This window comes from Leucopleurus acutus, assembly GCF_964270905.1.
Source record: "Leucopleurus acutus genome assembly, chromosome: 9".
Classification (NCBI taxonomy): Eukaryota; Metazoa; Chordata; class Mammalia; order Artiodactyla; family Delphinidae; genus Leucopleurus; species Leucopleurus acutus.
In genome coordinates, this window is record NC_139144.1 from 103,812,069 (window position 1) to 103,828,403 (window position 16,335).

General features: G+C 38.9%; 1 protein-coding gene across 10 annotated transcripts in view; it reads right to left on the minus strand.

Moving 5' to 3' along the window:
- Positions 1–16,335, minus strand: part of KMT2C (lysine methyltransferase 2C) — a 293,955-nt gene that overhangs the window by 77,314 nt on the left and 200,306 nt on the right. For 8 of the 10 annotated variants that reach the window (XM_082846696.1, XM_082846698.1, XM_082846705.1 and 5 more), the window contains 7 exons: positions 13,036–13,137; positions 12,384–12,488; positions 7,527–7,708; positions 7,106–7,270; positions 6,212–6,321; positions 3,766–3,831; positions 2,569–2,781 (listed from right to left, as the gene is read on the minus strand). In XM_082846696.1, the coding sequence (XP_082702822.1) occupies positions 2,569–2,781; positions 3,766–3,831; positions 6,212–6,321; positions 7,106–7,270; positions 7,527–7,708; positions 12,384–12,488; positions 13,036–13,137 (943 nt within the window). The remainder of the gene's footprint in view (positions 1–2,568; positions 2,782–3,765; positions 3,832–6,211; positions 6,322–7,105; positions 7,271–7,526; positions 7,709–12,383; positions 12,489–13,035; positions 13,138–16,335) is intronic. The other 2 variants (XM_082846703.1, XM_082846697.1) reach the window with 2 other exon arrangements.

A 16,335-nucleotide genomic window follows, 5' to 3' on the forward strand; every position in this document is an offset into this window, starting at 1 on the left:
CACTGTGCTCCCACTCATCTTTTTTTTTTTTAAAATAAATTTATGTATTTATTTTTGGCTGCATCGGGTCTTCGTTGCTGCGCCCGGGCTTTCTCTAGCTGCAGCGAGCGGGGGCTACTCGTGGTTGCAGTTCGCGGGCTTCTCATTGCGATGGCTTCTCTTGTTGTGGAGCACGGGCTTCTCATTGCGATGGCTTCTCTTGTTGCAGAGCACGGGCTCTAGGTGCGCGGGCTTCAGTAGTTTCGGCACGCAGGCTCAGCAGTTGTGGCTCACAGGCTCTAGAGCGCAGGCTCAGTAGGTGTGTTGCACGGGCCTACTTGCTCCGCGGCATGTGGGATATTCCCGGAGGAGGGAAAGAACCCGTGCCCTCTGAACTGGCAGGTGGATTCTGAACCACTGCACCACCTGGGAAGTCCCCGTGTTACCACTTTTTTCCCCCCACCCCCCGCGCTCCCACTCTTGAGACACAGATAGCAGTTTTATTTTCTTTAGATTTGGTTTTTTTTGCACTAACAGGCTATCCAGACCCCAGGAGCCTGCTTTTATTGCACAAGTTTGTTTCTGATATGCTAAGGTGATAGTTTATGACTTATTTTCCTTAAGAAACGTTTATCGGAAGAGTTTAAAAATGAACAAAAACAACCCCCAAAAAGGTGAGTATTGCTGCAATATTTCAGGAGCATCACAAGTTCATTTGGACTTCGTCGACTCCTGTGGAATCTAAAATTACGTATGTATTATGTGTATAATATGCACAGTATTACTTCTATGGGGATCTCCCTGCTGGCAGCCTCAATTTGGAAACTGTACAGCTGCAGAAATATCTACCATTTCTCACAGTGTCGTTTTACAGAACGTTTTACAGGTCTTTCTATTGATGTTTTGTTTGTAAACAAACATCAACAAACATTTCTTCCCTCTATAATTTCATACTTTGGGAATTAGTGTGTACTACCAAGAAACCTTTCAAATTTTGTGAAATGCAGCATTTCTCAGATTTAAGGGACTATGGAACCATTCTTCAGGCATTTTCTGATACCCTCAGAAACTGCAATTCCTCACTGTACTTTGGCTGACGGTAAAATCAGGTCAATTCCTCCCAGATACACAGCCTACTTCTTCACAAGCCTCAGATCACTGAAAACTTCAAAATGAACTTCTGTTCAATAGTACTTGAAAATGAGTTATACACAAGCATCAGAAAGCTTTTCTCCAACCACACAGACCCAAAAACACACTACTGCAGAAGAAATGTGAGGATCAGTTGATAAAGTAACAGGAGCACACACAGACCCATGCTAAGCCACCATCAACTCTCACCTGGACGGCTGCAAGAGCCTCCTGCCTAACTGCTTGCTACAACTCTTGGGCTTAAAAGTCTGTTTACATCACAGCAGCGTTCCTTTTAAACTATAAGTAAGATTTTGCCACTGCTCTCATCAGATACCTCCAAACAACCTCCCATTCCATTTACAGTAAATGCCTTAAGCATCACCTTTATGGTCCTACAGGACCTACTGAGTCACCCCACCTCTCCTCACAACTCTGATCTCATCACAGGCCTTTATCCCTTTGCTCACTGTGCTGGACACACTGTTCTCCACAATGTTCAGCAAATGTTACAGGTACATCCCGCTCAGGGTCTTTCCCGTTGTCTCTTCCCTCAGATAACCGAGTGGCTCACTTAACTCCTTAAAGTCGGTGCTTAAATGTGGCTTCCAGTTCATCTGGGCCCTCAGCCCACTGTCTGTGCTCCCAAGTCCTCTCAACAGCACTTGCCAAACACATCTTTATTAACTTATTACGTTATGTCTTTTTAATGATCTTTTCTCCTAACATTAAAATGTAAGTTCCATGAGCAGAGAATTTTATCTGCTTTGCTCACTGACATGACTTCCAACATCTGGCACACAGCAGGCATTCAATAAATACTGGTAAATGATAAGATGTGATGGCACAAAAGCAACTATTACTTTATTTTTGAATCAACTGAAAAGAAATAACCACCCTAAAAACAAACAAGCCTATGGCAATCTTCTTCAGAGAAAAGCAAAAATAAAACTCATGTTGAATTTAATGCCACTAAAATTATTTTTTCATCTCAAGAAAATTCAGCCAGAAAAACCTGAGCAAGAAAATGTTTATAAACAGACGGTTTATGATGAGTATCTGTGCATATAAGCTTATATTTGAACATTAGTGATGGTCTTTCATTTCTAGATTGCATGGAGTTCTACTTTAACTTAACCATGGAATCCAAGTTCACAGCATCTGAAGAGGTTTATGCAGCTATCTGGCAAACCCCGAAAAGATCTGAAAAGATCTGTGACCTTCCAAGATATGGTGCTCCTGGAAATTTCTGTAATATAGGTCTGTTCTAGGATACATGAAACGAAGAGAACCTGAAAAGGCAAGGTCTCGGAAGACCACTGACGCAGGACAGTGTCACACCAAGGGTTACCTTCTAAGTCAGCAGGATCTACCCTTCGATAAATCAAATAATTTTAAAAGCTCTTTTATATTCTTTAGTTTTGCAAACATATTCCATGGAAAATATGTAAGTATTACCTCGACTATCATCCATTTCACCATCCCTCGAATGCTCTGATTGGATGTCTGGAGGGGTCTGAAGGACGGCCACGCTATTCTGATTTATGATCTTCAACTTCAACTTTGGTTTTGACCGTTTTCTTCTTGGAACAGTAACTGTGAGGCTCTGTAACTGAGTCATCCCTGATTCAGTCAAACATACACCATCCTGGGTGTAGGTCTTGGGTGGATCTAAAATTACAATATCCCAAGGATACAAATTAAAACTTTCATTTTAATTTTGATTGATAAGTTGATTATTGTTCCATAAGGACCGTGTCAAGGGAATGTGACTTCTATAAACCAATTACCTATGAAATGCACAAATAATTAACAGTACTCAGTTAAAAGTAAGCATAGCTGGTCAAACCTCCTTGAATTATAGAGAGAAAGGTTGTAAGTTTTTTTTTAAATGGTCTTCCTGGCATTTCTATTTTCATGTATCAATACAGGGATTTAAAAAGAAAGCACGGAAGCTTAAAGCAATGCTTCAGTCACTCGACTATGAGCCTTTTCCTAGAGTATCCTTTCAGACTAAAAGGTGAGGATCAATTTACAGAAGAGAAACAAAAATACTCCATAAGCCCATTTGGAAATCAAAGCATCAGTATAATCACTTACAAGGAGAGGCAGTAAATAAGCAGAAATTCTGCAAAAATTTAAGTGTACAAAATTGCTGTTCATTAGAAAAATTTCTGTACGATCCAAATGTTTTTGTATCAGATGATATCAAACAGAAGTAGGCAAAAGAATGAGAGTTTAATAAGAATATCATGTTAGTCACTATTCTAGGCTGATCTATTCCAGAAAAAAATAGTAAGAGAATGAATTCTGAAGAAATCTCTTTGCTAACTAGGCCTTATTGTCTAGTCTAACTGATAACTAAACACAATAATGTATCAATGAAACCAAAACAAGTATGTAGTTAACGGTTATTTCAAAAGTGGTTATTTTCACTGCCAATTTGGTGAGATCTGTAGGAATACTGTCCCACTAAAGCTGGGAAAGACAGACATTTTGTATGTAATTACAGAAATGATTACCAACATTAGGAAATTTACACTGAACACCCACATGAGTAAGGCAGGATGCATGTAACGTGTCACAATTCAGTTATATAAAAGCATTTCTTTGCTTTTTGTAAAGAACAGTCAAGGAAAGCATTTCAGATTTTACCTAGCTCTTTCACTTTTGTGACAATTTGTGCTACAAGTGAAGATTCACAGCAGTCTGAGGAAGGCACTGAAATGGAAAAAAAACAAAAACAAAAACAAAAACTCGTGATTTTTTCACAAAAGGTAAGGTGTATTTAAAGATTTACATATGATTAAAGTTTCTACTACTGCACCCATTTTACTAAAATAAATGCTTGAAAACTAAATAGAATTAAATTAAATAGAATTAAAAGCTGCCTTTAAAACAACAAAGAGAAATGGTGGAGGAAATACACAACATCATGGAAGAAAAACTGGTAAAGATAAAGAACCAATGTACTGGATTCCTATGTATTGCTAATAACTACAAGATTATGAGTCTTTTTTTAAATAAATTTACTTATTTTATTTATTTTTCAATAAGTGGTGCTAGGAAAACTGGACAGCTACATGTAAAAGAATGAAATTAGAACACTCCCTAACACCATACACAAACATAAACTGAAAATGGATTAAAGACCTAAATGTAAGGCCAGACACTATAAAACTCTTAGAGGAAAACATAGGCAGAACATTCTATGACATAAATCGCAGCAAGATCCTTTTTGACCCCCTTCCTAGAGAAATGGAAATAAAAACAACAATAAACAAATGGGACCTAATGAAACTTAAAAGCTTTTGCACAGCAAAGGAAACCATAAACAAGATGAAAAGATAACCGTCAGAATGGGAGAAAATATTTGCAAACGAAGCAACTGACAAAGGATTAATCCCTAAAATATACAAGCAGCTCACGTAGCTCAATATCAAAAAAACCAAACAACCAAATCCAAAAATGGGCAGAAGAACTAAATAGACATTTCTCCAAAGAAGACATACAGATTGCCAACAAACACATGAAAAGATGTTCAACATTACTAATCATTAGAGAAATGCAAATCAAAACTACACTGAGGTATCTCCTCACACCAGTCAGAATGGCCACCATCAAAAAATCTACAAACTATAAATGCTGGAGAGGGTGTGGCGAATAGGGAACCCTGTTGCACTGTTGGTGGGAATGTAAATTGATACAGCCACTCTGGAGCACAGTATGGAGGTTCCTTAAAAAACTAAAAATAGAATTGCCATACGACCCCAGCAATCCCGCTACTGGGCATATACCCTGAGAAAACCATAATTCAAAAAGAGTCATGTACCACAATGTTCATTGCAGCACTATTTACAATAGCCAGGACACGGAAGCAACCTAAGTGTCCATCGAAAGATGAATGGATAAAGAAGATGTGGCACATATATACAATGGAATATTACTCAGCCATAAAAAGAAATGAAATTGAGTTATTTGTAGTGAGGTGGATAGACCTAGAGTCTGTCATACAGAGTGAAGTAAGTCAAAAAGAGAAAGACAAATACCGTATGTTAACACATATATGGAATCTAAAAAAAAAAAAAGTTCTGAATAACCTAGGGGCAGGATGGAATAAAGATGCAGACGTAGAGAATGGACTTGATATGGGGAGGGGGAAGGGTAAGCTGGGACGAAGTGAGAGAGTAGCTCTGACATATATACACTACCAAATGTAAAATAGATAGCTAGTGGGAAGCAGCCGCATAGCACAGGGAGATCAGCTCGGTGCTTTGTGACCACCTAGAGGGGTGGGATAGGGAAGGTGGGAGGGAGACGCAAGAGGGAGGGGATATATGTATACGTATACCTGATTCACTTTGTTATACAGCATAAACTAAAACAACAGTGTAAAGCAATTATACTGCAATAAAGATGTTAAAAAAATTTTTTTTAAAAGGGACACCTAAAAAAAATTAAAATAAATTTATTTATTTATATATTTATTTATTTTTGGCTGCGTTGGGTCTTTGTTGCTGTGCGCAGCAATTCTCTAGTTGCAGCGAGCGGGGGCTACTCTTCGTTGCAGTGCGTGGGCTTCTCATTGTGGTGCCTTCTCTTGTTGCAGAACACGGGCTCTAGGCTCGCGGGCTTCAGTAGTTGTGGCATGCGGGCTCAGTAGTTGTGGCTCACAGGCTCTAGAGTGCAGGCTCAGTAGTTGTGGTGCTCAGGCTTAGTTGCTCCGAGGCATGTGGGATCTTCCTAGACCAGGGATTGAACCTATGTCCCCTGCACTGGCAGGCAGATTCTTAATGACTGCACCACCAGTGAAGTCCCCAAGATTATGATTCTTGAAAGCAAAAATTACACCTTATAGCTAAAATATATTCTTAATTTACTTCCTTTATGTAAGTAGATTGTTTTAACGTATTATTGGGATAATGAGAGTTAATTAAAAATGAAAAGTAACTTATTTTTCATAAAATACTTGTCCAAATAATAGTTTCACAAAAAGAGAAAAAGAAGTACAGTTAAGCCCACTCACTGATTAAGGACAGCAGGCACAAGTGAGTTGTATCAATCCAAGAGCACAGACTCACCATTTAAATCATTTGCTTACCATTTGATGTAGGCATATAGGGTCTGCACATGCTACAATCAAAACCAATGTCTGCTACATTTTCCACTTCCTCTTCAGTATTTAAGTTTTGACAAACTGCATGCATCCATCTAGAAAGACCATATTCATACATTAAAAAACAAAGAAGAAATATACTGAGGATGGCTTCCTTTTAAAAACTGCAACAGGAGCTGACAGCCTCCAACCTTAAAGCCCCCAAGTCTCATGTGCTCCTCCCACCTAGCCCATGTCACCCCTCTCTAACCATTCCTATTGACCCCGAAAAACTGTCAGAGCTGAGAAGAAGAAAAAAGCAATGAGAACAAGTACTATGAACGAAGCAAAAGCACATTATATGAGGATGGGATAATTGCTTTATGACAAAATACTGAGTATTTCAGAGACAGCATGGAAGCTAGTTAGGGTAAGTAGAAAGGAATTCACATAACGGAGTGGTGCAGCACGTATGTGCCCCAGGTGATGCACCTACTGTGGAGTAGACAGAGCTTGTGTAAGTGATAATGAACGGTCACTGGGAAATAAAAGTTACCCTGCCTTAGAACAAAGAATTGGTAGGCAGAATCCTGAGAATCCCGTACTACTGATGAAATAATATGATTACTAATATTACATGTACGGTGCTAACAGAGCACAATAATATACCACTGAAATCAAAGACCTCAACCCTCAGAAAGCCCCAAGTGAAAAATGTTTAGCCTAGAACTGAGAATATGAAACAGAAAACTTCTGTTAAGCTTCTAGCTGACTAAAAATCTGGAAAGGAAAACTCTTACTTCTTACCGTTAAGATAGAAGAAAGTTACTTTTCAATTTCCTTTTGCTATATTTAAGAGAGAAAAGCTTACAAAAGATGAATAAAAAAACAGCACAATACCTATCACATTGTCTACACTGCAGAATAAGGTCTTCTTCTCTATAGTTTCGGTAGCAGACGGGGCAGGAGGACAGGCTTGCACACGGAGCACACTGTGTGTAGTTGTTCTGCCATTCACATCTCAGACCTGCAGATGTCGCTCCACAGTGTCTGCACCACACACACCTGAAACCCAACACCGCACAAGTCTCAATTTTATTTACTCAGTTATTTAGTTACTGAAATTCAAGAAGCTACACAAGAACAGAACAGGGGGAAAGTATTTAATGCACATTTGAAAAATTTTCTGGTTAGTGGTATCGATCATTGTAAACATGTACCACGCAATTAAGCAATTGTTGCTAATTTGTGAAAACTAAAGTATTGTGGGAAAGTTCTGAACTTAAAAAGTCTAACAAGGGAAACATAAGTCCTAGGGTACCATTTGCACTTCCAGCCTCCTTTGGGAACTGTCTGCAGTGGCGGGTCCAAGCAGTAGGTGTGATAACTTATGTCACAATCGTCACACAGCAGGAGTCTTCCTGGGTCTGTTGCCTTCCCACAGGCCTCACACACAGTGCATTCCAGACACCTCCAACCCTTGCTCAGAACCACTTTCGTGATCTGCAAAAGAAACAACCAAGCCATGTAATTCATACGTTAACCTACCCCTCATGCAAACATGATCAAATACGCCATATCTGATCAAGCGCCAAATGAACTCGGCGCTTACGTACCTAGGAGCGGAGAAGAGGCAAAAGCAACTAACATTTACTGAGCACCAGCAGTGGCCCAGTTCCGGGGTGACCACGTTCATGGACTTTTCGGGGTCTCCTACTGGACAGAATAATATAAAGGGATCCACATTTTAATGCCCTTTTCAGTTTATGTAACTACCTTGTGCTCTGGATTTTATGTCCACTTGACAGGTGTGGTAACTGGTTTTTAAAGAAAACAAGTAAATGACCCCATTATTGTTAACACAGGACTTGAAAATGTATTGATAAAGTTTCAATCTATGACACTTCATGAATTCATGATCCTGAAACTTGTGTACATCGCATAAGGACTTGTATATTAAAATCAATATTAAAAATGCAAAGAAAATTAAGGTACAACATGAGTTCCCAAGGCCATTTTATGGTCTTGGAGGATTTTAGGCTAAGAAGCTAAGACTTCTTAAGTTCATATTCAGCCCTCTGCTTATTCTCCTTTGCCTCAAGGGTCTAACTTAAGTGGAAAAATCTGAGAATCTCTATGCTTCTAATAAATTGCAGAAAACAGCCACATCATGGAGTATTAAGAATTTGGAACAAACTAAGAGATCTCAAAAGACTAGAGTCTACAGGTAAAAAGGACCGCAAAGAACCTGTGTTATAACAAAATAGCAAACAATCAAGATACAGAATAAAAATTAAGATCATGAAGAATAAGGTCTTAAAACTACTTGAGGGCTTCCCTGGTGGCGCAGTGGTTGAGAGTCCGCCTGCCGATGCAGGGGACACGGGTTCATGCCCCGGTCCAGGAGGATCCCACATGCCGTGGAGCGGCTGGGCCCGTGAGCCATGGCCACTTAGCCTGCGCGTCCGGAGCCTGTGCTCCGTAACGGGAGAGGCCACAACAGTGAGAGGCCCGCGTACCAAAAAAAAAAAAAAAAAAAAAAAAAACCTACCTGAGAGGAAAACAAGAGTTAAATAAATGAACAACTATCAAAGTAGCACCAAACTTTCCAACTCTGGATGCTAAAAGAGTGTAACAGTTTCCAATTCTACAGGAAAATACTTCTCAAGGTACAATCCTTAATCTAACTAAACAAGCAATTAAGTGTTAAAGTGGAATGCCTTTCAGACAAAGACTCAAAATTCAGCTTCCAAGTACCCTTTCTAATGAAGTTACTTAAGAGATATGAGGAACAAAGTGAGGGTGTATACCAAGAAAAAGGAAGACGTGGGATCTAGAAAGCAATGAACCCAAAAGAGGATGTCATCCCAGAGATGTTTGAGGATGAGAACTGAGTAACAGACCTAGAAGTTACCAGCCCAGCTCAGAACAGGGAAAAGCAGAGTGTGGAAGGGGGTAAGCCTTTCCCAGAAAAACAGTTACTTGCTGAAATAATCTGATATGATCATGCTTCTACAGTAGGTAAAAACAAATAAAAACTAATGGAGAATCATGAATCATTATTTTCTTCTTGCTATTAAAAACTCCATGAAAAACAAAATAAAGTCATAGTACACTATTTAGATCTCCAGTGAACATTTATGGAGTCATAGCCAACATTGTTTATTAACTAAATATAGTAAAACAACTATACTGGGAGGATGCTGGGAGAAGGCAGGAGGTGTATTTTAAGAGCTCAATCAGCATTTATTTATTTATAGAGGCAAGTCAACAAAATCTAACACACATAAAGGAGTAACACGAGTATATTATTTAGCGCTGTACAGTTAACTACAAAAAGAAGGACCTGAACGAACCCAAAGGGGTTGCGTTGTGGGGAAGAGGACTCAGATGTGAAGGTAAAGGAAGACGGGTCGGTCGGTTACCATAAGGCTCGTAAAGACATTTGCTTCTTAAGCGTGTATATTTATTACTTTGATTAGCCTACTGATATGTTTAACTTAGTCTTAGATTATCAGGTTATATTATTTACCCAAATGGAAGAAACAGCCTAGGGTAGGAAGAGCAGGGGAGCATAGAGCAGTAGCCAGCAAACTTTTTCTGTAAAGGACAGGGTAATAAATATTCTAGACTTCGCTGGCCAGGCAGTATGTTAAACTACATAATTGTGCCACTGTAGTGTGAAGCTCACTACAGACATATGTAAACAAAAGAGCACGGCTGTGTTCCAATAAAACTTCACTTACAAAAATAGGCAATGGGCAAGATTTGGCCTGTGTGGCAGTTTACCAATCCCTGGCTTAGAAGAAAGGTAAGATGAAGATAAAGTAGTAGAGTTTTTTTTAATGATGTATCTTCATTCCTACTAAGTCTTCCTGTTTCACAGTCTGTGGTCCTTTACAGCCGAATTCTCAAGTCCCTCAGTTTAAAGTGACTCTTCAACACACTACAGTCTGGTCGCTCTGCCCACCACCAGTGAAACTGCTCAAGTCAGTCAGTCAAGACCTTACTCCCAAATCTAGATGACGTACTAGTGTTTATCATTTGAACTCTCTGCGGTATTTCAACATTTGAACAATACCCCCCCCCCTTTGAAATTCCCTCTTAGTGCAGATTTCAGGGCTCTACTATCCACTCTTTTTTGTCTCATATTGAACTGGTTTTATCTTCATTTTTAAGAGCTCTTTGAACCAAGATATTATCCAGGGTCCCCATCCATGTATCATGTCTAAGGTATGAGAGATGTGTTTTATAGTCTAACGGATATTTGCTTCAACTACGTTGGAGTAACTGAAACGAGACCTGTCTCCCATCATAAAACACTAGGAAACTGGGCAAAATTTATGAAACACTTGTTTTCAGATACCGGACAAAAGGCAGTGTAAGACTTTTTCTGAGAGGAGGGAAACAAGCAAGGAGAGTCCTATGATATTCTTCCGTCTATAGCCATTTTTCCAGAATGATCCCCAGGGAAGGACGAGCCCAGGCAAGTACAACGGGCTCCCTGAGTTTAGGACACACTGTTGGAGTTCAGGGGGCTGAGGCAGTTGGAATGTGCAGGACAGAGCACTGGAAAGAAGGGAGCAGTAAGAAAGAACTCCAAAAAAAAAAAAAAGAAAGAACTCCAGGAATCGACACAGTATTTCCCTTTAGTCTTCGACTGAACACCAAGCTGCACATCCAGGAGGTCACACAAGGACCCAAAACCAGGGTAAAGAAGAGCTCCTGGGAATCTGTAATAAATATCAGAGTGCACACAGTGCTGGAAGACATCCGAATCTCAACCAAGTCAGACTGAAAAGACACTGGTGAATAGGGGCCTGTAGGGATCAGAAAGGGGAAGGTTTAGGGAGAATTCAGCAGAGACCTCATAAAGGCCATGCCTCAAGTATTAAACTGGTGCTAGAACAGCAGTTAGGAAAGTGTGATCTAAACTATTCACTTTAATTCACTCTGTGATGTTTTGTAGACGCTACATGATGTATAAAACATCATTACATTGGCATTATACAAGGTGTGTCTGCATATTTTTGTGTTTTAAAATATTCTCAGTTGTAATTTCTAAAACAGTAAATATTCAATCATTATTATCTTCATAGACAAAATCTCCTTGGGGTCCTCATTACTTTTTTAAGAGTGCTAAGGGTTCTAAGACCAAAAAGTTTGAGAATAGCCACCTCAGAGTGAAGGCTCTGTGGACTCACCTCAAAGCTTGACACAAAGAAGTGTCAAAAGGTTCAAACTTATCCACAAATAACTGCCTGCCACAACAAAATCTCACTGCGTTTTAAAGGAACAAAATCTAGACTCTCAACAATATACCATCACAATGCACAATGTCCACATTCAATCAAAAATTACTAGATGTTAAAAAGAAAGCTGTAGAACATTTACAAAATGAAAAATTAGTTAATACAAAATGAAAAATGTCAGATGAAGTAGCAGACAATTATAAACTTTTCAAGGACTTGAAACAAAAAGCATAATGAAGAAAAAATTTAAAGCCACAAGATAAGTATAAGTTATAGAATGGAACTGAGATTAAAAAACAGAATTATCTGGGTAAAAAATCCATTGGATGAGGGCTTCCCTGGTGGCACAGTGGTTGAGAGTCCACCTGCCAATGCAGGGGACACAGGTTCGTGCCCCGGTCCGGGAAGATCCCACATGCCGCGGAGCAGCTAGGCCCGTGAGCCATGGTCGCTGAGCCTGCGCGTCCGGAGCCTGTGCTCCGCAAGGGGACAGGCCACAACAGTGAGAGGCCCGCGTACAGCCAAAAAAACAACCCCACTGGATGGCCTTAAAAATAGGCTGGATACTGCATAATAATAGTGCATTCTGGGAACGTAATAGAACTATACAAACTAAAGCACAGAAAGAAAAACAACTGGGGGAAAAAACCCAACAAGGTGTTAGTGATCTGAGGACAATATCACACAATTTCGCACACAACTGAGATTCCAAAAAGGCAGTGAAGGAGCAGGGGGGTGGGGGGGTGAAGTGGAGGGTGTACTTTAATATTTAAAGTACTTAAATATTGTCACATATGTATAATAATCCTAACAAACAATAATTGATTAATTATAAGAACTGGAAGCAGCATGATACTAATCAAATCAATACATTTTTGTTAACCTGAAGCATATTTGCATTAATAATTAAATCTAAGTGTACTCACCTTAATACTGACGCAGTATGGATGGTAACACTGACCACACTGAGAACAGGCAAGTAATCTTCCCTCTGCTCCTTGGCCAAAACTGCCACAAACTACACACATATCCTGAAATTAAGAACACATTAACGTATTTTAAATTCCAGACCAAACTAAGACTATACCAATATACTAATTGTATAATTTTTATAAAGCACCTTCTTAGTTGGTATAGCTCTAGAGCTAAATATTAAATGACTGTAGTACATACGGGATAAAGTAGAAATGGGCAAGGAGGAGTTCAAAAGTGGAAGACAGGGCTTCCCTGGTGGCACAGTGGTTAAGAATCCTCCTGCAAATGCAGGGGACAAAGGTTCGAGCCCTGGTCTGGGAAGATCCCACATGCCGCGGAGCAACTAAGACTGTGTGCCACAACTACTCAGCCTGCGATCTAGAGCCCACGAGCCACAACTACTGAAGCCCGCATGCCTAGAGCCCGTGCTCCACAACAAGAGAAGCCACCGCAATGAGAAGCCCGCATACCACATGGAAGACTAGCCCTCGTTCGCTGCAACTAGAGAAAGCCCACACCCAGCAACAAAGACCCAACTCAGCCATTAATTAATAAAGTAATTAATTTTTTTAAAAAGTGCAAGACAAATAATTTAGTTCAAACCTGATGCAAAGTGAACTTGTCACTGCTAGAAAACAACACAACTGTATTGTGCATAGAGTTTTCTTCTTCATCCTTATTTGATGAAATATCTGCAGCAGACACCTATGAAAAGCAAAACACACAAAATGTGAAGTTGTATTTTTCACCTGTATTATACCTGACTGAAAAGCTTAAGAAGATTCATGTTTAAAGTACAACTTTTTTGCCAGAGACTATACTAACAATTCCAAATTAGATTATTATTACCAAGATACTACTATAAAGGTATAAATTATGGCATTTTAAAAATTCACTTGTCTCTTCAGAGTTACAAGCCCCATAGATCAGGAAGTGAGAAAACATAAATATGCCTTTAGTAAGACTGATTAACCAGAAATTCTAATCAAGAAACAAACAAAAACATTGTATGTGTGTATACTTATATATGGATGTACACACACACACACACACACACACATACACACACATATATCATTCCATTTTAGTGACTCTTAAAACCTGCAATGCGGGTACAGCAAAATGAGATGTATAAAGCTATAAGTATAAAATACACACCAGATTTTAAAGACCTAGTATCAAACAAAAAAGAACATAAATATAGGTCAAATAATTCTGTGTATTTTATAAATTACATGTTGAAATGATACTATTTTGGATATACTGGGTCAAACGGTACATATTAAAATTAAATTTCACCTATTCCTCTTTTTTTAATGTAGCTACTAGGAAGTTTTTTTGTTTGTTTTAATTTGTTTATTTTTTGGCTGTGCCACATGGCCTGCAGGCTGTTAGTTCCCCAACCAGGAATCAAACCCTGGCCCTTGGTAGTGAGAGCACAGAGTCCTAACCACTGGACCATCAGGGAATTCCCTAGGAAGTTTTAAATTGCATATATGGTTCACATATTTCTTTGGGGGCAGCAGTGTTTTAGAATATAATTATTTTGAATAACTTATCATAATTTCAGTCTTAGCCAAAGAATTATCAACCATAGCCATTCAATTCTGGACTTGGTTAAATTTGACCAAATCAACTAAGTACACAGTGGCTTATTAATAATTATTTCCAGAGTGCTTATCATGAAAAAAGCTCTGAATGAGATGCTAAAAAAGAGAATGGGGAAGCCAATGCCAGAACTATAAACTCTCTTTGCTTTAAAAGCTTACAACATAGCTTGGAAGAACTGAGCTGAAACACAATAGGTTAGGGTCAAAATGAAAAGTAATAGAAATTACTGTTCTTGAGGAATAACTGAAAGAAGACTAACTATCAATAAATAGAAGGAGTATATTACAGTAATAAAATTTTTCAGTGCAAAAGACTTTAAATGCAGTTTTAATGAACAGTTCTATGGTTTTACGACAGTAATCGATAAAAGCAATTTATATAGTCACAAAGGCCTAAAGACAACATGGGAAAAGTGTAAGCAACCTAACTGGTCAGCACTAGGGAATGACTAAAACTAGGAACAATCCAAACTATGAAAAATTATGCAACATTTAAAAACCAGCAAGGCAGAAATCTGTACGGATTTCCATGAAGAAAATCACATGCTACACTGCTGAGGTGAAAAACAAGCTGCAGAGTAATACATGAGCCAGGGCACTACGGTATAAAAACACACAAAACAATTACGTGTCTGCCTTATGGCCATGTATCATAGGCTGAAGCATAAGAAATTGCTGTTCAAAGGTCAAAGGGGGTTGAATGTTGGCAATTTCATATGGATCAACCTAAAATGTAAATGCCCAAAACTGGTGAAAGGGAGAAAATCAGGACTCAACTAGTAGACAAAACTTCCATCTATCTAAAAAATATTAATTTTTTAAACTGAGGGAATGTATCCATATGTTATATGCATATCCCAAAATTACCTTTTAGTCAAACACGATGATTCATAAAAGTAGAATAATCATTCCATCAGTAATAAATTAAGTGCCTACCAAGAGTGGATGGAGTAATCTCAGTAATTCAAACACAGGACTAATGATACATTGAGAACATCATTAAAATACATAACTGAAACAGCTAGAATATAGGTAACAAAAGTATTCAATATATTGAAATAAGTATCCACTTCTACCTCCCCATCTCCAACATGGGAACACAAAACAGGTCTTACAACTGAGTAACATGTAGTAAGTAGCTCACAAATTGTAGAAGTGTTATTCTTATTTTCAAAGGAAAATTTACCCAGAGAATGCTTTTGTTAAACTGAAAAACAAGGATGGAACACAGTATTCCCCGTATCAACCAGAAGCAAAGTCTGTAGTAGAAAGCTGCAGTATCCCCTAAATCAAGCAGGGGGACAAGAAAGTGCTAAAAAAAAAATCAAGATTTTTTTAAAATAGCAATTCATACATGTAAGAAAGAAAACTCTATCATCTAGCTTAGTGACACATTGTTTTCATTTCATACTTTATTTCATGATCTTGAAACTGTTAGAAAAATAAAATCTACCTCAAAGGCAATCTCTGACAAAGTATGCACTATTGTTCTCTGCACAGATAACAGTCTGATCTGTTCTGAAGGTTACAAAAGTTTTATTTTCCTGAACCACAGATATAAGCTGAAGACAAGAGAAAGCTCTAGCCTAAACCTCAAAAGTTGGGCATTTCCAAGCTGGACACAAAAAGAAAACCAAAAAACAGAAGAGCAAATTAAACTCAAAGTGAGAGAAAAGGAAATGATAAAGATCAGAGTGGAAATCAATGGAATAGAAAGTAGGAAAAAATACAGAAAAATGAATGAAAGCAAAGGCTGGCTCAAAAAAGGTCAATAAAATTGATAAACCTCGGGCTTCCCTGGTGGCGCAGTGGTTGAGAGTCCGCCTGCCAATGCAGGGGACACGGGTTCGTGCCCCGGTGCGGGAGGATCCCACATGCCGAGGAGCGGCTGGGCCCGTGAGCCATGGCCGCTGAGCCTGCGCGTCCGGAGCCTGTGCTCCGCAACGGGAGAGGCCACAACAGTGAGAGGCCCACGTACCGCAAAAAAAAAATTGATAAATCTCAAGCAAGACGGATCAGGAAAATGGAGAAAAGACACAAATTACCAACAACAGGAACGAGGAACATCACTACCAATTCAAAAGGACAGTAAAGGAACACTATTATCCATTCTAGAAGAACAGATTTGTCAACCTACATGAAACAAATTCCTTAAAAGACAAATTCATGCAAGAAAAAACAGATAACCTAAATAGCCCTATACCTGTGAAAGACATTGAATTTGTAGTTGAAAATCTTCCAATAAAGAAAACTCCTGGCCAAAATGGCTCCACTAATGATTCTATCTATAAAT